This window comes from Idiotropiscis lumnitzeri, chromosome 8 (genome assembly GCF_059441095.1).
Source record: "Idiotropiscis lumnitzeri isolate Australia: NSW breed Sydney's pygmy pipehorse chromosome 8, RoL_Ilum_1.0, whole genome shotgun sequence".
NCBI lineage: Eukaryota > Metazoa > Chordata > Actinopteri > Syngnathiformes > Syngnathidae > Idiotropiscis > Idiotropiscis lumnitzeri.
Genome location: NC_142398.1, coordinates 19,009,331 through 19,031,440, shown reverse-complemented (window position 1 = coordinate 19,031,440; position 22,110 = coordinate 19,009,331). Strand labels below are relative to the sequence as shown.

Genomic DNA, 22,110 nt, shown 5'->3' with positions numbered 1-22,110 from the left:
TGAAAAGCCTTGGTCCTTACAATATCTGTGATAATATCTCTAAGCACTGTGCAGAACAGTTAGACCTTGTACTCGTTGACATTTTAACTCCTTGCTTAAACTCTGTAAAGCCCCTATCCTGTGAAAAACATCTACAATTGAACCAGTGCTCGAGGTGCAAAGACCCACGGAGTCCTATGACTTCCTCCTCATATCATTGACATCATCAGTTGTGAAGTACCTCAAGTATCTGGTCAAAAAAACAAACCTTGACCCTCTGCAATTCGCCATCAAGTAAGGTTGGTTATTAGGAATGTTGGGAAAATTCAAATATTTTCCCACACGGATGCACACAAATATCATATCATTGGTATAAAAAAATTCCTTTAACTGATCACTCACGAGATATTAAAAAATTATATTGCACCTCTTTCTATTTCAATTTTAATAAAACAGGAATTTTAACTTGTTCTATTTGTTTATTGTCCAAAATAATAAACTTTGTTTTGCTCAAAATTAGCAATAATTTATTGGCATCGAAACTGTTTTTCCAGTGTATTCAGATCACTTTTACCAGCAGTAGCTGTTCAAAGTTACAGTGGAGAGTATTATTTTCATCAAATATAGTAAATAATATTTAAATATTTTGGAAACATTGCAATTGTTTTCTGTTTAATGTGATTATACATTCCACAGACTCTCAATAAGGATGTCTTTTGTTTCTTTAATTTATTTTTCATACAGAAATTGTTCACGTTTGAATAGAACTTTTTATGAGTACGTTTTTACAGAATTAATGAGTACGTCTTCAAAGTTTAGGATCCACTGCAACACTCTCATCCTCGTCGTTAAAGATTATCACTATTCTCACCTTCTCTGTTTAGTGAACACAAATATCCTACAAGGCGTGACATTTCGCAAAATCTATAACGTAATTGAATTGTGCATGCAGCAGCCTCCAGTCGCGAAAACGCGTGGAGGGTTTCGATTTGCTCGCAGTCTCCGCTGCCAGGCAACAAAGCTGCGCTGCATTTTAGGACTTGTAGTTTTAAAGTGCGATATACGCTGTGCTGGACAAAGTAAATCCCAAGTAAATAAACTACAAAACCCACAATGCAACTACTGCGGAACTAACTGCCCTATTGGTCACGTGTTTTACGGGACCGAGGCTCAATAATAATACTGTCTTGACTCGTCTGTTATTTTCTTTTTCTTTACTTGTGTTTTGGCCTTCCGTCGTGTTTCGTTTTTAAGATGAAAGATCTATATATCTTAATTGTTCTATCTCTCGGTGGATGTGTAATGGCCGGGAAATACTCTCGGGAGTTGAACGAGCCCGACAAAGGTGTCGGAGGTGATGAACAGACGGTCGAATTCAGGATCTCGAAATTGAACCAGGTGTGGAACAAGGCCTTGCGGGTACGTATGATTATATCCTACAATGCATCTTGAGGAGTGAATAGCACGATGGTCACCGCAAAATCAAAATATTCCATGAAGCATTGTGCCGAAGATGTGGCGCAAAATTATCTTCTATATAAACAATTCCTTACATGACAACATTGATGGACATAACGTGTTTTCTTGTATTCATTTTGCAAAGCCCACCTAAAACAATTTGATATGATTTTTTGAATTATTGAATATATTTTAATGAAGGTCAACCAGCTGACGTTGATGGAAGTTGTTATTATGTAATTACAATGATGTAATTAACACTGCGCCGCAGTAGTGTTTAGTTTACTTTTCATAAGGCCAATGAGTAAACTATAGTGGGAGAAAAAAAGGATGTTAAGCCTTTAGTAGTTAAATTGCCTTTGTGTGAATAACTTTTTGTCATGCATTTACATTTAATGACCAATCTATGCAGAAATTTTCTATGTTAAAACCCTAATGCAGTAAAGTGTTTAGAGAGAAGGAAAGGTGTTTCTGATTCTGAACACAGACATAGAGTGTGTGGCTCAGAATGCTGATTTAGCAGGTCAGCAGCTTTTAATAAAGGCACAAGCAGGAGAAATAAACAGCCAGAAAACCAACCAATTTCAGTATGTGAGTTTGCTTTTTTTTTGAGAGAGAGAGAGAATAATAGAAGTAAGTTAAACAAATGACATATTCAGTATTGGAATGGAATAGATACTGTAACACTCATCTTAATGATGTCCTGTGTTTTTTTTTTGTTTTGTTTTTTTGTAGATGCAGCTGTCGCCTGTGAAGCAAGCTGAGCTGCACAGTGACCTAAAAATCCAGGAGAAGGCCGAGTTGCAATGGAAGAAATGGAAGGTTGAGGGATTGGATGAAAATGGAGAGAAAGAGGCCCAAATCCGCCGTAACTTCAATGGTGAGTCTGTCTCTGTGTCTGCTAAATTGCTGGATTGTCTTCGAGGACACATGGATTGCCTTGTTGTGAGCAGGAAGAATCAACACTCCAGGTTGTGTCTGAATGTCGCCAATTATCTTTGTTTTTGGCACGCATCACATAAGTAGCATTACAGTATACTCCTTCATCCTGATCCTCATTAGAGCAGTTAGCTTGTCTTTCTCTGCATACTTTGGTGAGTGACTGCAGCCTCCCTGGACTGTTTGCCATCTAAACGAGGGACATCTAAATATTAACACCCAAGTTCATACTAATGGATGATTTTAGAGTGATTTAAACCTTAAATTTCAGAACTGCAAGGTAAACTTGCTGGGATGTAACATTGTTGGCTGGAAACAGTAAACACTCGGACACTAGGTTGTATTAAGTTAATCTGAAAAGGTTGGTCCATCCTAATATTTCACATGAATGCCAAATATCCGCAACTTTTTGTTAGCAGTGCAAATATTGTGGCATTTTGACCAACAACAATCCGTGATATATTATGGAAATGTTCAATTTTATAACGGTTGTTGTTATTTAGCATGTTTTCTCCCGTCCCGTTGTTCATTATGGTTTGGTAGAAGTTCAGACGTTTATAATATGACATGTTAGGTGAATAATTCATGAACACCTGCATCAGCGGAGCACAGAGGCCATCTGGACTCCCCTTCATTTTCACTGTGTAAAAGTTTACTCGGTATCAGTGTCCTTGTAGCTCTTTGCAGAAAGAAAAGAGACAATGCTGCTGTCTTGGCTAAGGGCGCAGGACCAAAAGGGACTTTCATCACTCCTACAATATGTACCGCAGGCATATACTTGTTTTACTAGCCGTTTATTGCGCATCATTTGAGTCACCTATATCCATAAAAGGTTTAAACATTGATGATTGGATCATTTGTGAGTTTTTGGATCGTGATTTTGAGGGATGAAAAAACTGTTGGTGTGTGTGTGTGTGCATCCTGCTTCCTGGTTAATGGGTAATACGAATGGTTACAGCACAATGTGAAGTGGTGCTGAATCAGCTGCCGCAATAACAGTTTACTGGAGCAGCTCAATGAGGATAGAGCCAAGTCCAACTGGTTGTTTCCAAGCACTCTGTAAAAAGATGACATGACACCTTTTGTTGCCAACTGTGAGCTGCATCATTTAAAAAAAAAAAAAAAAACTAATGAAAAAAATTAAGTGAATAAAATAAAGGACATATCCCATATTCTAAACATATGGTGTAAGATTAAAACGTCATCAAACCTTCAAAGCTTTTTTTTTTTTTAAATCAAAACTTACTTTTTATTTATTTACTGGTATTTAGAAATCCTCCCAGTTTACTTTTTGCTTTGCCTGTGTTCTGTAGTGATCCTGGCCAAGTACGGCATGGATGGCAAAAGAGACACAAGACCTTTGGAGAGCAACTCCCTGAAGGACCATGACATTAAAGATGGCGACATATTTGAAGATCCCAAGCTGGATAAACTCTGGAACAAGGTGTGTGTTTGTGTCTTTGTGTGTGCGCGCACGCTACACTATCTGGATTTGCTATTTTTTTGTGTCAAGGCTGGCAATAGCTCGTCTCATATTCTCACATGCCATTACAGTAGACGAGATCGACTCCCTCGCTTTGGTGTCTCTCAACGTATTTTCGACGCTGATTAAAAAAAATGTCTTTGCACATCAGGTGTTGTATTTTTAAATTTTTATTTTATTTCATTGCTATGTTTAAAAATAAAACACCTGTTCCTGAACGCTTAATTAAAAAATATTACAAAATGTATTGCTATGTTACATCATATTATTGTTGATATTATTATTTTTCATGTGAAATTTTAATGTGCTAAAGAAAAAAAACACGGGCAGATTCAGAATGAGTGCAAAAAATAATTTAGAAAAGATTACCTGTATCTCCGATATAAAAAAAAAATAAATAAATGTAAAAACTTGTTGACTAGTGTAATCAGCTTGATTTCACAAGAACTCCAGAAAGCCGAGAAAATATGCTGTTGAGAGGCTGGAATTGAGAGGATTGAAACAATTTCAAGTTAAACAAGTTGTCTATATGATTAATCAATTTTTCATAATTGATTAGTAGTCAACTCAAGGAAAATTGAAATTCAATTTGTTATATTTTCCCACGTTGTAGCGGCAATTAATAATTCACAACATGTTTCGTCACATAGGCGAAAATCTCCGGGAAATTCACTGAGGGCGAGCTGCTGAACCTGAAGAGAGAGTTCCAGCATCACAAGGACAAGATCCACGAGTACAACATCCTCATGGATACCGTGAGCAGGACCGAGGGTGAGCGTAAAATCTTTATCGTCCTCACAAACACCAGAAGTACAATTATCCGGATTTCCACTTCCACTTCCTTCCTTTACGCTCCCACACTTACAGCCTGATTTACAAACATCCCAAGATGACAATTAACATCTAGACATGTGTCAAGTTTTTTTGTTTTTTTTTCATATGTGCTGCCCGCAGCCCGGTATGCGTTTTTTGATCTAAGGCCTGGTACACATATAAGGATTATTAAAATCTTGAAGGATTTTTTTTTTTTTAATCTGTAGCAGACCCCGCATATAAAGATAGAAAATCAGGCAATGAACACTTTTGGTCATATTGTGTGTGATCTAATTATATATTATAATATTGCATATTGCAATCCGAAGTGGAACTTAGTTGCTCAATGAAGTCTTCATGTTTCTCAAATTACCTTTGTCACTCGGTGGTCGACACCGAAGAGTGCAGCACACGTCAAGGAAGAATTGTGGCCTTCTTGACACGTACAGTAAAATGACGTGAACTGCTGGACCTGGCCGGCAGGTCTTGCTTTTGACGCTTGTGACATAGACCGTATCGGACTCCGCACGTGGGCCACCCACCACCTCACACTGCACGGACTTGACATCACATCAGGTAGTGAGCCGGAAGACATTTCACAAATGGCTTTGTGTTAAGCGCCGGTCTCCTCTGACTGAGACTGACACTTCCCGCCTGTTTTGTGACAGAACCTTTCTGTTCGAGCTCGACACTGTAGCATGTCTCACGAACCTGCCGCAGGCACTTTCCTGCTTGTCTGATGCACTTAAATGTTTAGCCAATCACAGGCTGCCTGGGAGGGAGTCTCCATGCCGCCTCCTCCTCCAGCTCCAGCTCCATCACTGTCTGTCTTGGTTCATTTCCTTCATATTTATTGGATTTCAAGATGGACTGATCAAAAATTTCCTGAAACATACGACAGGTAGCTGAGCTCCATCATGGTGAGGCATTTCTTGAGAGACATGTAAAAAAGAAATGTCCATTCTCATCTTTTCTTCGCATTCATTTGAAATGACAATGATGCAAAGCCATATGACACAAGATGGCGTGAAGTGTAACTCTCGCTTAGGTGACATATGGAGCAATTATTTTGCTCCTCTACCACACATCCCCCAAAGACACGCAGTGTTTATGTGGAAGAGCACCATTGTGTTTTTAATCTAGCGCTGAGTGCTGAGCTCATGTTCTGTTGCCTTGTTGGGGAGGAGAAAGTGCCAGCGCCACTTTGGACACACTTCTTTCAGGGAAATAATCACAGCTCATTAACACCTCAATTTCTTCAGATAGAGAGAGAGAGAAGGAGAGAGAGAGAGAGGAAAAGAAACACTGCCTGAGCTTCTTGTCCACCAGCGTTAGAGAGCTCGTATGGAACGTTTCCTTCTTTGTTGTCGTCTGTCTAAATGATTGATTGTCTTGCCATTTTTCTGTCATGGGTAGAAATGGTTGTCGATGATGGGAAATAATTTGATTATTTGGATGATGAGCGCTCCCTACTGCTCATTGGGATGAACAATACAGCCAACCGTCACCATGAGCCGTGTTGTTATTGAGAACTGGCACATTATGATTGCTTGCGATGCTTAATTCAAATTTGGTGGCTTTATGCTTTATTATTTAGACCTTAAAGAAAATATTGCTTCTTTGTGGTTATTATTATAATTATTTATTTTTTTGCATATTCAAGAAATAGAGATGGATGATGAATTTTATTTTCTTTTTTTTGCAGTATAAAATCAAATTGAATATTTTTCATTTTCTGGGCATTATATCGTTGTTCATGCAATTTCTTGTGGTAGGCAGGCAAATGTTTTGGGGTTTTAAAAAACACAAAAACGCCAATGAAATGGAACTTTGTGAGTCAGTCACAGGCATGTGAGTGTCATGAGTTTACAGTGTGTTTTTGCCACTTTATTTATACTGCCTGCCCCGTGGTTGGATTTGATTTATTATTTATTGTTACAGTCAGGTCTTGCTCGGTAAAACAATTTTTTTTACTAATGCACCAAGTTAGAGCATGAAATTTCCGCTATTTGCAGCATTGCTTCTTCTTGAGAATGCCTTTTGTATGAAAGTCAAATGAGTGACATCCTTTAAGTGAATTGAAAATCAATCACATTTATTTGAAATGTTATTAATATACTGTGAGCATTGTGCCCTACTGTATTAGTGCAAAAAAGTCAAATGTTTGCTATTTAATTTCTCATGGCGACATTAAATTCTTCGGAGACACTTGCCCTTGTGATTGCTGTCATCGCCATTCATCTTCTTCACATCATCATTTCAACCACTCGCACACATGACTCTCCCTCTGACTCCCGACTTGTACCCCTCTGGCTCCCAGAGATCCACAAGAATGTAATCTCCCCCCTGGAGGGCGACGGCAAAGAGCAGAAGGTGCAGCAGAAGCACACGGAGCTGAAGCAGAAAATGAGAGACCTCAACCAAGGCTTTGCGCGCCTCCGGAAGATCAGCCACGAGGGCTTCATCGAGGACAGCGGTGAGGGGAAACTCCCACACACACACCCTGCAGAGCAATAGTAGGAATCCCATTTCCTTGCGTTACTTCTTGGCAAATTTCTTCTTGTTGATCCACTGTTATTCTTTAGCGTCATCTGGTTCTCTCGCCGTTGCATTCTCGATGCGCTCAAGCTTTTTGTATTCAGTGCACTTTTGTGGAAGCAGAAAGCAGTTTTCATGTGTGTCTATTGTTGCTGTGTAGAATTCCGAGAGCCCCGTGTGATCGAACTGTGGGAGGCTGCCAAGAGAGCCAACCTGAGCAACGATGAGCTTGACTCACTCAAGGTAGGCTTTACGTCTCCTCTGACACACTGACTCCTCTGTTTGTGTGTTTGTTTGGACATGTGCACACACACGTCTAACAACAGTGGAACCTCTAGAGGTGGCAAAAGTAACCTAACCCTAAACCCTACTGCTAAACCCTAACCCCTAACCCCTCACCCGAACCCCTAACCCCTAACCCCCTACCCTAACCCTTGTCTGTTTTCAAATGTAAAGTAAAAGTAAAAAGTTTTCCGAAAACCACATACTCTAAGTTCATGTACCTCAAAAATTACTTTACCACATATATTTTTTTTATGTATTGTTGAAATTTGTTTGCATGGAGGCAAATTCTTTGATCCTTTGTCAAACTGTCACCATCTTCATCAACTCTACAGGTAACGTTTAAATCGCATTTGAACTTTTAACTGTGACATAAGTGCGAAGGACAGCCGTGTGGCTAATTTGCATAAGTGGCCAAGCAGGGACAAGCTCCAGCAGGGCAGACTGCAAGCGTCCTCTTTTGTAAAAATGGCTGCTTGTCACAAAAGATTAAATGCAGCTCATTCTAATACAGTATTTTACTTAGAACAGCGGCCGCTTTTCCACGTCATGTCCATTTAGCGTTGTATAGTCGTCATTGCATTTTTCCTCTTTGCTATTTCTGGTGCGCCTCTGTGGGAGCGTCACAAAAAAAGTCAAATACACTTGTCCTTAATCGTTTGGATGCTCACTGAAGTCTCACAAGATTAGCGAAAGTCGTTATCTTTCTTCTGGCACAAGCAATGGCTCGACTGCCGTGTTTTTCTTTGACTTCTGAGGAATTTATTCCCTGAAAGGTTTGGTCTACTTGCACGACCTTGAAGATGTGTTTTCACCGAATTTGGAGTATCTAGTTGGGAAGGAAAATTTCTCAGTCAAGTTAAAATGTCCAATCATTGGCGTCTTTGGCCTTTGGAGCTTTACCTCTGACTCAACCCTGCGTTTCGTTAAATTGAGTTTTATATTTCTGAAAGTTACTATTCAGGATCACATCTCGGTTCAAGACTTTCTTCCGTGGCAAAGGTGGCAAACGCAAGGCTTGGGGGACATGGTGGCCCGCTGAATCACTTTGTGGCCCACCAAAGCAAATACTTTGTTTCTTGTTGAATGTTTTATTGTTTGTCTCATTTTGGCATTAAATCTGCATCGGGATTGCAATCCCAGATATTCCAAGCTTTTGTTTCTCAAAATTCATTTTTTTAAAAAAAAAAAACCATAGTTCTTTACTTTATACTGAGGTTACCGATCATAAAGGGCCTTTGCGGGAAACCGTAACTATGAAGTTTTTTTTTTTTTTGTCCATTTAGGAGGAGCTGCATCACTTTGAGACCAAGGTGGAGAAGCACAGCCACTATCAGGAGCAGCTGGAGCTTTCCCACCAGAAACTGCAACATGTGGAGGCTTTAGGAGACAAACAGCATATCAAGAGAAACCAGGAAAAGTACAAAACCCTGGCTGAGAAGACCAGGGAGATGGGTTACAAGGTATTTCCATTTTCAAGGGCATTCATTGTTTGACATCACCCTGACGTTAAATGTAAATGGAGTGAGAATCCAAACCGACAGTGTTTTTTTTTCTTGCAGATGAAGAAACACATGCAGGACTTGCACAACAAGATCTCTGCTCAGGGTCTGGCCCACAATGAGCTGTGAGGACCTCGCCGGTGAAAGATCAAACAATTCAACTAAGTTCTGCTTCCACTCTTACTAACCGCTTCAGTTGAGCCACTGTAAAACAATCCGTTTGGTTTTTTTCTACCTTAGCGTTTTCGTGTTAAATTGTTGCTAATCTTATGAATCACAGAAGGAATTGTCTGGGGGTTTTTTGTACATACATGAAAAATATTTGCTTATAAACAGCATTTTTTTTAATAAATGATCACATTTGTTGTAAGAAATCAAAGTTGAAATTTTGATCTGGTGTTTGGTAGCAGAATCAAAATAAGTCAATTCAAATACGACTTGGATCTGTAACACCAGTCTATAAGGTTTAATTAAAGATGTGGCAACAATATACAAAGAGTCATAGAAAAAAAAAATAGTTTGATATCATCCGTTCACTTGGCATCCATAAAATAATTTGCAAAGATGGCGAGGGAGATCCATCCCTGCAGTGAAATGTGCGGACGGACTGCTGCTGAGAAAATCGGAAGTCCCCGTGACTCAGCATGGTAGGCTTCCTCCTCAGACACAAATCCCATAAAAGTAAATTGCCGTCAAATATTAGCCTATTTGTCTTGATGACATCAAGACGGAGGTGGCAAAGCTTTGCCATTCATCAGTTTGCGCCCTCTCCCGGACCGCAAGCATCCGCATCAATTACTGTGATGAATAATGGTCGTGGCTGACTGATCACTCTCTCCGGCCGCTCTGGATTCTTGAACTGTGCACCTGAGAAATAACTCTGAAGCTGCTTTTTGCAATCCAAGATTTGATGTGGAATGATTGCCAAGAACGCCGGGCCTCCAAACAGTCAAATGTATGACTGGAGGGCCCGATTTTGTCATGTGATGACAATGTGCGCCCGCTTTGTGATAAAAGATACAATTTCATAAGATGTCGGCCGGGGGGGGGTGAGGCTTGAAGCGACGCTCCACTGGAAAAATAAATTCAATTTGAACCAATTAAAAAAGTGACTTTTGGTAAACTGCCTTTTTCTTCTCCAAAAAAAATTCTCAGCAGATCTAAGTGCCATGCAGTCAACAAAAAGTAATAAAAGTAATCAAGATCGCACATAGAATCACAAATAGGTGATTTGTAAGAAAATAATGGAGGTTTTTTTTAAAAAAAAAAATGCAAAGATTCAACCACAAATATGCGCAAGATTATTATACATCAAATACATCCACACGACAGACTTCCTAGGCATTTACTATTCTGGATATTCAAATTCTAAGTGGAATGGATTGTTCTGAAATTACTGCTCAAGAGCAAAACTGGATGTTGGGAGATGTTGAGCTTATTTGTAGACTCCAGTGGAAAAAGTGCTGAACGTCATCGGCTCGGGTCAACGCAGTGGCCCTCGCTGCCTGTCGTCCATCTGAGTCACTTGGCCCTCCCGGCCCATTGCATGCGCCACACCCGCTCGCTGAGATGTTGCCATGGCGACGTTGTTTCCATGGGCGTGCCTGACAATGGAGGCCGCTTCTGGATAGCAAAGCGGTGAGAGTGGGGAGGAGGGCAAACAGAAGAATGACATGTACAGTTAGGCGTTTTTATTCCACTCCGTTTCTGATCTCCTCACTTTTGTACCTGCGCTGTCATGAAATCGAATATGTGGCTTGATATTGAATATTTACGCATTGTCGAGTTCTCTTCGCAAATAAAGCAAATGAGATGGCCTAATTTGGACTAATTGGAGGTTGTCTGTTAGTCCATCACATCAACGCTGGCTTCGGGATGTGATGGCACATTTGCAACTTGAGAAACTGAAATACTCTACCAGCTGACGTTGACAGCCCGGGAACATAATTTCACCTTTTTTGGCAAATGAAACCATACTCGTAGTTTATTTTGAGTGGCAATAAAATTTACCACAAGCTGACGGTGGCCTGGCTGTGTTTTGTGCGCTCGGCTGCCGAAGGCTGGAGGGTGGCAAAGAGGATAGCATCCTCATCAGATCAACATCCTGACGATCGTGGTGATCCGTTCTCGCACGCAGCTGGTCTGTTCGTGGACGCATCTGAGTTTATGACACACTCCGACAGTGACACAAGAAATCTGTGGCAATAACACACCTGGTAATTCAGCAGAAGGCCACGGACTGGATGACGAAATCCCAACCTAGCGAGCGAGCAAGCGTATGAATAATTCAGTTATTGTTGGCCAGCACAATGGAATATTGCTTTGCACGTCTGCCACACGTTAAAAAAACATGCATGTTAGCCTAGGTTTATGAAGACTCTAAATCAGGTGTGGGCAAACTATGGCCCGGGGGCCACATGCGGCCCGTTAAATGTTTTAATCCGGCCCGTCGAACTTGAAAAAAAAAATAATGAATAAACCTTGTTCATGTTTTATTTTCTAATTACTGTGATTTTTCAAAGACATATATTCTTGTAATGCTTTTGTTCACTTTCAAAAAAAGCATGTTCCCCGGGTTCACACGCACCCCCCCTCAGCATCACACCGCACCCCCCCCCATGGGGGGGCCGCCCCTCTATTTGAAAAACACTAAACTAATCAATCAAATCTTACCTGCATCAGCAAACTTCTGCTACTTGCTGTGCGCCACTGCTCCGGTGTGATGTAGTTATCAAAACCTTGGCAGCACTGTGCAAAGAAACGAGAGTTGATGAAAAGACGAGCAACATTGTTTGTTTAACCCGGTAATAGACATCATGAAACCGAAGGTGTGTTTTCATTTTGAGCTTTAGAATTCAAGAAAGAACGCATTGAACAAAGCCGAGGAAGGTGTTATCTCAGTAGATTTTTGTTTCGTGACGTTCCGTAAAACTTTTCTCATTTAAAATACAGGCCTATGCTCAAAAACGTCGTTCAACACGGACCTTGTCTACTGAATAGTACTGCTGGTGTGACCCCTTTATTACCTGTCTTTCCTCAGAAAGCGACCTCCCGGTTAAGAGCAGTTTCCGGGGGTTGGATTTGTCATCATTGTCCACCGGGGGCGCCCTGTCACTGGGCCAAGAAAGCGAGCACTGCGTCAAAGCCAGGTGCTGCGGCGTTGATCCTCGAAGGCCTCCGGTCAGTCCTTGGTCCCGACTTGTGAGCAGATCCCTGCACATCGTGCGGTCCCCGCCTCTTTCAGAGGCGTGCTCCTGAACGGTCAAGGAGTCCCACAGGGATCTGTTCTGGATCAGACTCCTGGGCGTATCATAGCGTTGTCTTAGCAGGCCGGGATTTTGGTACTCATCACCAAGCGTCTGAGACTCTTGAAAGTTGCATCTGGAGGGGCCAGCGCTGTACTCTTGGTGAGGCGTGGACTGGGAAGGTGAAGGCGGAGGATTTTCAGGGGGAGGAGGAGGAGGAGCAGATAGAGTGGCCAGGGAGCCAAATTCCTCTCCTGCTCCCTGAGCGGCCATGTCCACACTGCCCGTACAGGAGGAGAAGCTGCCGGAGCTCCCCGTCGCTATCCCGATGCCGCTGTCCAACGAGCTCTGGCGCCCGCTGTCATGGAGACCACGAGGATGGAGTTGTGTAGAAGCCGGAGCACAGCCTCCCATCACGGCAGCGGTCAAGGCCTTCAGCGTGGACGAGCTCGACGCCGTCTCGCTGGAGAGGTGCATCTTCGCTAACGCCTCTGCCCAGTAAGGACGTCGGCTCCCGTAGCTGGTGTCTGATTGGCTGGAGGAGGAGCTGGAGATGCTGCTGCGGTCGTCCCCGGCAACAGATGTGCTGCAGCTATAAGTGGAGGCTGAGAAGGAAATCATCAAAACCTGTTCAGTGAGCTCAAAGACTCTCAAACACTTCTCTGGAAATGATGAAAATGTTTCTATCCAAAACATAATCAGCATGAATGACTTTTTCAATATTATTACGACCCGGATGGCTTTGTAACGGCTCTGCAATTAAGACCTAACGAACTATGGCTTCAGTCTATCATAAAAGATGTCTAGAACAGATGGTTCTCAAACTGGGGCTGGGGGACCCCTGGAGGTCTGCAAGCGGTAGTTTGGAGGTCCACCAAATCATTTGTGACGAGAAATGAGAAAAAAATATATACCAATGGGAAGATGTAAAAAATAAATTACTCCTTAGCTTTGACTTAAATCTGATCTGATATGATTTAGTCATATCGTCACATAAATCTGAGATCCCTGCATGAATAATGTTTTAAAAAGAAAGTTTATTATGAGAGGTTTAAATATAATAATAAAAATAATAAATATATTTTTGACAACAAAATCTATATTTTTTTTCAAGAATAGAGTGTGTAGGATACTTTATATAAATTTAAGACGTGTTTTCCAGAATAAAGGTGTATTATGAGATTGAAGCCCGAAAATCGGACTTTCTTACCTTGTCAAATTTTGACTTTATTATAATATTACGATTATTCTTCAAACATTACAACACAAATCGGCAACTATTTAATTCCCTTGGCATTTACAAGTACGCATGGAAGTTATGTGACATGTCCTTGGACCCAAAAAGTTTGAGAAATTCTGGCGTCGACAAGATTTACCGGCACTGCTCGCAAGACTGCACGTGGATAGCATGCTGAGTCTTTTTTGCAGCTCTGAGGCTTCCTGGTTGAGCCGTTCTTCAACAGACGCCGAATCCACAGTGAGGTTCTCTGCTTTAATATCAACACAGAAAAGCATATCGTAAACGACGGAATATGTCACAATGCGTCAAAGCCAAACAGCTGTCGTGAGATTTAGTCAACCACGTCACCGGACAGTATCATGATCAAGCATCTTATCTTTTGTTCACTTCACTGAAATGATTTTTTATCCAAAGATAAGAGAGGAACACATAATGTCGTTACTTTTGGCATTTTGAAAAAAAGGGATTTTGCCAAATTGAAATAACGGTGCTGAATATAGAACGAGCAATTCATTTATTGCAACTATCTGTTGAGAACAATGTTGCATGTCCGCATAACGGCAAGCGGGATGAGGTGAGTGTGAGCACGTGCATGAGCGTGTGCACATTGCAGTGTGCCATTTTGTGCACATAGGTGACAACAACCCAACCCTGGATGTGTGCCTCGGCACGGTAACAGCTAATGATTAACGTTTCTTCACAACACTTTGTCAGGTGTCAACTAACATCCCCCCCCGAGCATCGCTAGGCTATGCTAATTATAACTGCAGTGAAGGACGCCACGCCCCTCATCACACCACTTTTACAAATTTTTACTAAGCCTGGGGTAGAAAAAAAAACTTGATAATCACAAACATGTTTAAACGAAGACATGCTGACAACAACAGCATGCCGCACTCAAAAAGATATCTGCAGAATAAATCAATAACTTCCTGACACTGTCAGAACTACATGAAGTTAGAATTTTTCTTCCATGAATGCATTTGATATTAGGCGCACGTTTCGCTCATGTGGGGGCCATCAAGCGTATACGATTGCAGTTGACCGGTGCTATGAATGCATTAACCCCTGTGAGGACTTGGCAGTGTGTATCCACATGACCAAGAAACTCGAGCCAGGGCAGAATTTGACCTTACAAGCGGCAATGCACCAAGCGTGAATATTAGTTTAAATCAGGGGTGTCAAACTCAAATGCACAGTAAGCCAAAAAGTACAACTTGAACAATTTTTTTAAAACAATATAAATGCAGTTTTTTTTTTTATTTTATTAGAAGTGGTTTTATTAATGCGATAAAATGTTTAGTTTTTAAAATTACTATTATCAAAGAGAATGTAAAATGGTATTGTAGTTATTTGGTATAGCCTTGCGGGCCAAATATAATTACACTGCGGGCCAAATTTGGCCCGCGGGCCAGAGTTGGAGACCCATGGTTTGAATAGTATTGTGGTGCATAGAAAGGTATCTTCCGGTGGCTGTTAACACGCAGGACAGCCGCATGTTTGTTTCTATAAAAAGGTATTGTTAGATCTTCGGTCACATCCCGTGTCTCTTCTCAGATGTCACTACTGCCCGTCTCTGGCACGCAACGTCTTAAAAAAAAAATGCACGCGTACTTAGCAACACATTTCACGCAAGTCATGCGCAAAGGCTTGACCCACTCATCACGGGCTGACCTTTTGGGCTGTGAGTAGGAGACGTTTCCGTTAGCAAGGAAACAAATGCTGAATGCTTGACAGGCAGGAAAGCGTGCACGTGTGTGTTCACCTGACGGGGGCGGCCGCAGCCCATGCGGCACCCGGCTGGGGTTGATGCCCCTGACAATGCAGTCAAAGAGAAAACTGATCTGCTCTCCGTCGGAGCAGGACAAGAAGAAAACTCCTGCCCCTGCAAGCATACATGAGAAAGTTAGAAATCAATCTCTCTCTCTCTCTCTCTCTCTCTCTCTGTCTCTCTCTCTGTCTCTCTCTCTCTCTGTCTCTCTCTCGCTCTCTCTGTCTCTCTCTCTCTCTCTCTCTCTGTCTCTCTCTCTGTCTCTCTCTCTCTCTCTCTCTGTGTCTCTCTCTCTCTCTCTCTCTCTCTCTCTCTGTGTCTCTCTCTCTCTCTGTGTCTCTCTCTCTCTCTCTGTGTCTCTCTCTCTCTCTCTGTCTCTCTCTCTCTCTCTCTCTGTCTCTCTCTCTCTCTCTCTCTCTGCAAAAGCTCGTATGAGTTGTTTCCTTGCATATGCGAAGCACATTGAGTTGCCTTGCGTATGAAATGTGCTCGATAAATAAAGCTGCCTCACCCAATAAAGTGTGTGTGTGTGCGGGTGTGTTTGGAAAAATTGCTGCCATAGCACGCTGGGCTTTGAATTACTTTCACCTATCACACGTTTGACAGCTTTCCAAACTCTGCAGCAGATCATTTATTGCTGCCTGTGGATATATTTGTGTGTCTGGACGTCTGTGTGTGCGTTCATTCATTACAGAGGCCACACCAACACATGTGGACCTGATAGACCAGGCTCCGCTCCAAACATCGATTAGACGGCACAACTGACGCGTGGCAACAGCTTGCCTAACCAATGCATGCGTTCACACTGAGGACGTCTGCAAGAATTTGGTCCCATTTATGACGTCCCAAAGTCGTTATCGCCTTTCCTTGCCACTAAAAGTGCTTGGCAAAGCAAGACTGTCCTCCGCTGCGTGTGAAAGCGTGTCAGAAAGTTTGTCATGTCACTTTGGTTGTCAGCCGTACAGCCAGAGGTCTGTGTTAGCATCTGGAATGCTGACTGTGAAAGTGCACCAGAGGGTGCATGGTGCCATTGAAGGGTAAATTATCTTTGCACAGCAGCGTGAGATGATTTTTTTTTTCACCCACCACACGCTTAAGCGTAAAAGGCTCCCGGAAAATAAGGGAAATAGGAGTTATTTGATCATTGATTAGTTCCAACTAGGTGCTCTTCTCAGAACAATTAGATGAAGAAGTGTTGCGAACTATTATTGCAACTCATTACTCTGCACGGTTTTGGCGCTGATGAGGATTTGAAAGTAATTGTCACTTGAAAGGCAAAAAGCCAGATGACATAAATAAATGAATCGAGTGGAACGTCAAGTATCTCGCACAACTTGAAATGCTCTCGTGCACCAGCTCAGTTATGAACTTTGACTGTGCGTTTTGCTTTTAAGTTACATCAGCCCTCCGTATCATGTGTCGTCTGCCTAAAATTGGGCTCCGCATGAACGCGTGGATGTCCAGGTCTTTTAATTTCAATCTAGTTGTCAAGTGGAAATAGCTGATGAGTTTTTGGAAATCACAAAAATGATTTTCCAAAAAGTCATTTTGTCTAATAAACAAATGTAAGACACAGAATGTGGTTATGTAACCAAAATTGAAATACTGAGTATTCAATTCCTCTGTGATTCATTTACCATTTTTTTTTTCAAGAAACACTCACATAGCCCGTCTCAACTGTCGCCGAGATTGTTGAGTAATACATCTCTGAGGCCAATGAGAAGACAAGAAAAGGCCGCCGCGACACCAGCGAGAATGTGATTGGCTAAACAAGCCTGACAAGAATGCCTGGTATTAATAGCCGTTGGTCATCCGAGCACGGAAACAAGAGCCTGTGGAGCTCAGGGTTAGTCGGGCAGGAGCCATGAGTCTACACGCACATCCTGCACACAAAAAATGTTGCTGGGATGTAATGCAGTCGGACATGGATTCGTTACTCGAAAACAGGGTTCTCCGAGTCACTTGTGCGGCCTGTTTGATATGCTATCCTGTTCCGACACACCTGATTCAAATAATCAGAAGCGTTATCGGGCTTGCTGATGAGCTGATTATTTGAATCAGGTGTGTTGAAACAGGATAGCATATCAAACAGGCTGGATAGGGTCTCACAAGGACGAGACTTGGAGACCCCTGCGCTATCCTGTTCCTTGAGGTCCTCTGTCCTGTCGGTTTTCCATCTTTCTCTGTTGTAAGACATCTGAATCAAATGAGCAGATAATCAGAAAGGTCCGCAGAAGCTGGAGAACGAGCCTGATCATTTGAATCAGGTGTTGCAGTAGAGAGAGATGGCAGTGGTAGGCGGTCAAGGCCTTCAATTTTCAGGTTAGAGTTTTTATCCAATCAGAATTCAGCTAGCTCATGTTGCCGGGCAGATTTCATAATAGCGACCAGTAGCGCGGAATCAACACAACCGAAAGTCGTAACTGGCGGCCATTCGAAAAATTGAAAATATATTCTTGCTTTTCTAAACCACACTGGCCGAAGGGGGGAAAAGTGAGGATTTAATTGCAGATACACTTGCGAGGCCATTTTCCAGGTCGTCCAACACTCACTCAGTACTGTTTGAGTGTATTTCTGTATATTATTTCTCCAGCCACGGTGTCATAAATGATGGTAATATGAGGGAGATTTATTCAAGTCGGACTAATTAGGACCTCACTGAAGGCCCAGGTGTGAAATGCACGGACTGCCACTGAGAGATGGAAAGCATGCAATTCATTCTGTTCATTACATCTTAATTCCAATTTAAATATACACACGACAAACACAACAAAACGCACACCTGTAGAATTTCATGAGATCCAAATACAAGATCTGTATCACAAAACAAAAGCTTGAAGTCTTTACAAACAAACAAATACGTTGTTCCCATTGAAAAAAATGGAAATTGAAAAATTATCCTAAGCTCAAAGTGTTAACATCATACGGGAGAAAAAAAAACAACGTCCGCATATCAATAGACCGAAATGTGATTAAGTCTTACTCACACAATCCACAGCGAGTCCCGCCCTCAAACACGAAGCCATTCGGCACAGAGCCGTATCGACGTAAAGTGGACAGCTTCCAGTGGCCAATGATGACGGGAGGGAGGCCCCGGGTGAGGGCCAATAGGTTGTTGCACAGGTGGAGAGAGGCGGGGCCAATCTCCAATTTGGTACCGGGCTCCACATTGACACCAAATCTGTGGACTGCAGAGCCAAAACAGAGAAGAACAAAATATGCATAAAAAAGGCAGAAAGAGAGAACGAGAGAGAGAGAGAGAGAGAGTTGCTCTCAACTCAGATGATTTTTTTTTTTTTTTAATTTCGATGAGCAGCAACATTTGGCAGCTGTGCATTTTGTCATATAAACACTGCCCCCCCCCTCCCAAAAAAAAAAAAAAAAGAATTGAAACTTTCAAGGCTAGCGTCTGATCAGCCCAAGAATCCACTTGTGACCTCGCCACTAACCTTCCCCCAGGCTGTAGCGCACTCGGGCGTCCCAGGCCAGGAGCGCTTCTCGACTGTGGAAGCCCAGCACCAGCGCGTGCGCCGGGCAGAGGATGGACAGAGTGTAGCTGACGCCATCAAAACCTGGGCCTGGTTCCACACCATAGACACTCTGAAGATAAAATATTTTTACAATATATGGAGATGTATATATTATATAACTGGAGTGCATCCTGGTTTGCGCCTCTCATGTAGCTCAAATAAGGGAAACAAAATATGAACGGAAATCTGAAAAAAAAAAAAAGGAAATGATATGATATCATCTCGGTAATAATACATCAAATGGTGTCATAGTAATCTGATTCCACGTAAACGCGGCCCTTTAAGGGTTGCAAGCAACACGGTCATGTGATTGAACAATTAGGAAGTGTTACAAAATGTCGTAACGCTGCCTGGAGCCGTTGAGTCGCAATGTGAATGGAGCTCCTGTTTTAGTGACCTTCTGTTGAATTGGAACAGAATCGAAAGTGCAACCCCAATATGGTCGTCATTCATCAAAAATACATTCCGCATAATCTGATTCATTCTGGATCATAAATTACAAATAATTTCTATGACTGTAGAGATGGATATCTGTACTTTTGACTTCTTTGTCAAAATCGGCGCTTGGTTCAACATCGCCCAGGGGCAACATGCATAAAATGATGCAGATTACAGGTGTGAAACTCAAGGCCTGGGGGCCAGATGTGGTCCGGGACCTGATTTTATGTGGCCGGCGAAGGGCAAAAAATGTGCTTCAACTTCCTGTTTCTAGCACATTTTCTTCACTTTTAACAACATTGTGATATGAGATATTGCCATTTATTTGTTAGCAATCCGCCCCTTTTAAAATAAATTGAAAATGTCTGATTGCCTGATTGAGATCTGGGAAACTTCTTAAACAAAAATGGAGTCGGCGATTAGTTTTTCTTGGAATAAGCTATGCAAGTTGCAAGAAAGAGCTTTTTTGTTTGATTTTGTTGCAAATTGTGTGTTTTTACTTTTTTACCACTTGAGTACATTTCATCACGTGTAACTGTATGTTTTTAACTTAAGTTTGAGTACTTTTGCCATCTCTGACAATCATAGCAACTTTCATTAAAATGCCCTGTTTATGATCTCATTTGATTGGGATGCTGTACCAAATATTTTGGTTACCTAATTGAGAGGTTGATAAAGTACGCTCCCCTTTTAAAGGGATTTACCATTTAAAAACAATAAATACATTTTTGTACCTCTAGTGTCACACCAAGACGCTCCTTGCTTTTCTTCTTGTCTTTGTAGGCCAGCACAGACAGACAGTCTGCAGGACACGCGCACACAGAGTGACACGAGCTTTACACATTTGACAATCGCTTTGTGCTTAATCGCATCACACAGAGTAGCTTGGTGTCATTCGTGGACTGTGTCTGTCTATGCGACAGCTGTCATAGCAAACCCTAAAACAATGAGCTGATCCACTGGCACAGCTGAAAATGGCCATCACTGAACACCAAACACGCACGTGCACACGCGCGCGCGCGCAATTCCAACCATGTTTGCCTTATTTCTCAAAGGACATTATAGTATCCTGTTTTGCATTTAAATAATGACGCCACTTTTAGATATTGTCACAATGGACTTTCTTCCAAATTCACAGCACGTGAACTCTTTTCACAATGCCAATCTTCGAGTTTGGTTTTTTCCAAATTGTTAATATGAAACGATAATGACCCAAGCGGGTGATGTTTGCGCAACGCCCACGTGTTGACGCGCAAAAGTTTCACTGGAGCGATTGCGCGTAACCTGCGCATGCCCAAACGACCATTTATGCTTACATGCAAATATTCTCATGAGACTGACTAAAGTCTCAAATTAGGTGAACAACGTGCAAGCTCAACTGTAGAAAATGCAACTATACTTACCTGCGACCGGAGAAGGCTTCCGAACGACGACCCACCGAGTCTTCCACTGTGCGTGTGGACACCCCCCCAAAAAAAGACAATAAAAACTTCCTTTATCCTCCCAAAGATCACATCGGCGTTAAACACATGATTTCAGTCGATAATGAGATGAAAAAAGTTGAAAAAGTCACCTTTTTGCCATCTCTAAACTTGACTTGTCCCTCCGCGACAACTGTATCCGTCATCTTCTGACATGGTTCCGAGCAGCTGTGCGTGCGCGTGCTCGAGTACACGTGCGCGTGCGTGCACATTTGCGTTGGGGATGGGGGGGCTTGGGGGGGTTATGACATCAAAATAGCCCCAGTTGGGCAAGCAAGCTGCACTTTCACGCCACCGGTCGGACCACCACGGCGGAGGCGATAAGGACGCCCACACCCCCCCCCACACCCCCAAATCGCCCGGCCTCAGAAAAGTTAGTACAGTTGTCGTCTGAAGTTCACATTTCGATAAGATGGCAATACCCGCATAAATTTCACTGATCCACAAAGGCTACATACTGGAAGGAAAAATAAGCAAAATTCTATTTGTGGAGGCTTTAAGGTCCATGGATGATGACTTATGATGCCAGTTTGATAGCGGGTGGAATGTTTAATAATAATAAAATAAATACAAGTTAATTGACATATGAACTTACCTGGTGCTTTGCACTGTATGTTGCAGATATGAAAAAAGTAGTATTATTCTCCTGTAAAAAACATCATTCATTATTATTTATTATTATTTGGGGATAACTGCGGTATTTGAGGCTTTTGATAATCAGTCGCAAGGGGGACAGTCTAAAATGCTTCTAACATCACTGTGATCTTAAAGAGGAAGTCAACCCCAAAATTTCCCTTCCAAAAATATGTTCTATGCAGGCCCACTTGTCGCAACATGACATTCTGATTAATATTACGTTTGTGAAAGATGACTTAAGCAGTAAAAGCCACACATTTTGGTCCATCTCAGGAGGCGGCCATTTTGCCATTTACGGTGGACTGAAAACTTAATGCCTAAAAACTGCAACCAAAATGTATGCGCACAGCGAAGCCCACTCTGCACAAAATGTGGCGAACATTTTGCCCCCCGCAGACTTGTTGACCCCAGACTCTTCACAACCACGTTGAAGCAAACAAGCGACTTCAGAGGCAAAGATTCAGTCAGGTCACACAGTGAGTAGGTGGGCCCCTCATACAAATGTTGCTTTCAGTTTACTTCCTTCGATTGGACCTTTGCCCTCATTCAGTGCCAACTCTCTCTTGGCTTTCACCATGGAGGGAAGGTCCGAGGTCTGATACACGGCTGACCTCATCCTGCTACCACGGCAACGCAGCTCTGATGCCACGTTCTCCCACTTCATATCCAGGTCGCATCCTGACAGGCCCCGCCGGTCTCGACAGTCTGCTCGGGCTTGTCCACTTTTGTCAGAGTTGGGACTCACGGCGACTTCGTCCACATCCAAGGCTTGTTT

General features: G+C 42.3%; 2 protein-coding genes across 3 annotated transcripts; one reads left to right on the top strand and one right to left on the bottom strand.

Annotated features, from left to right (window-relative positions):
* Nucleotides 1-1,103: 1,103 nt before the first annotated feature.
* lrpap1 (low density lipoprotein receptor-related protein associated protein 1) lies at nucleotides 1,104-11,014 on the top strand. Its single transcript, XM_088303202.1, has 8 exons — nucleotides 1,104-1,398; nucleotides 2,173-2,317; nucleotides 3,690-3,820; nucleotides 4,510-4,630; nucleotides 6,993-7,148; nucleotides 7,371-7,453; nucleotides 8,779-8,955; nucleotides 9,055-11,014. The coding sequence occupies exons 1-8, from the start codon at nucleotides 1,234-1,236 to the stop codon at nucleotides 9,121-9,123; spliced, it is 1,047 nt and encodes a 348-aa protein (XP_088159328.1). The 5' UTR covers nucleotides 1,104-1,233; the 3' UTR covers nucleotides 9,124-11,014.
* On the bottom strand, nucleotides 8,495-20,845 carry dok7b (docking protein 7b). 2 transcript variants are annotated; one of them, XM_088303200.1, is made up of 12 exons: nucleotides 20,792-20,845; nucleotides 20,622-20,667; nucleotides 19,953-20,020; nucleotides 18,700-18,850; nucleotides 18,238-18,438; nucleotides 15,245-15,364; nucleotides 13,616-13,726; nucleotides 12,021-12,844; nucleotides 11,668-11,742; nucleotides 11,208-11,253; nucleotides 11,005-11,136; nucleotides 8,495-10,617 (listed from the first exon to the last, which is right to left on the bottom strand). In XM_088303200.1, exons 1-12 carry the CDS (start codon nucleotides 20,843-20,845, stop codon nucleotides 10,478-10,480), a joined length of 1,968 nt encoding a protein of 655 aa, XP_088159326.1. In that variant the 3' UTR covers nucleotides 8,495-10,477. The 2 variants fall into 2 exon arrangements, with proteins under 2 accessions (XP_088159326.1, XP_088159325.1); XM_088303199.1 differs by having other exon boundaries at nucleotides 8,496-10,617; nucleotides 13,616-13,729.
* Nucleotides 20,846-22,110: the final 1,265 nt, after the last annotated feature.

Excerpts from the sequence above, each read along its gene's own strand:
- lrpap1 (XM_088303202.1), top strand. The coding sequence starts at position 1,234 with ATGAAAGATCTATATATCTTAATTGTTCTATCTCTCGGTGGATGTGTA. Across the intron at positions 1,399-2,172 it reads TGTGGAACAAGGCCTTGCGG|ATGCAGCTGTCGCCTGTGAA; the intron begins GTACGTATGATT and ends GTTTTTTTGTAG. Across the intron at positions 4,631-6,992 it reads TACCGTGAGCAGGACCGAGG|AGATCCACAAGAATGTAATC; the intron begins GTGAGCGTAAAA and ends TCTGGCTCCCAG.
- dok7b (XM_088303199.1), bottom strand. The coding sequence starts at position 20,845 with ATGACGGATACAGTTGTCGCGGAGGGACAAGTCAAGTTTAGAGATGGC. Across the intron at positions 18,439-18,699 it reads GCGCTACAGCCTGGGGGAAG|TCCACAGATTTGGTGTCAAT; the intron begins GTTAGTGGCGAG and ends TTGGCTCTGCAG. Across the intron at positions 10,618-11,004 it reads CAGGCCACCGTCAGCTTGTG|AAGCGGCCTCCATTGTCAGG; the intron begins GTAAATTTTATT and ends TTTGCTATCCAG.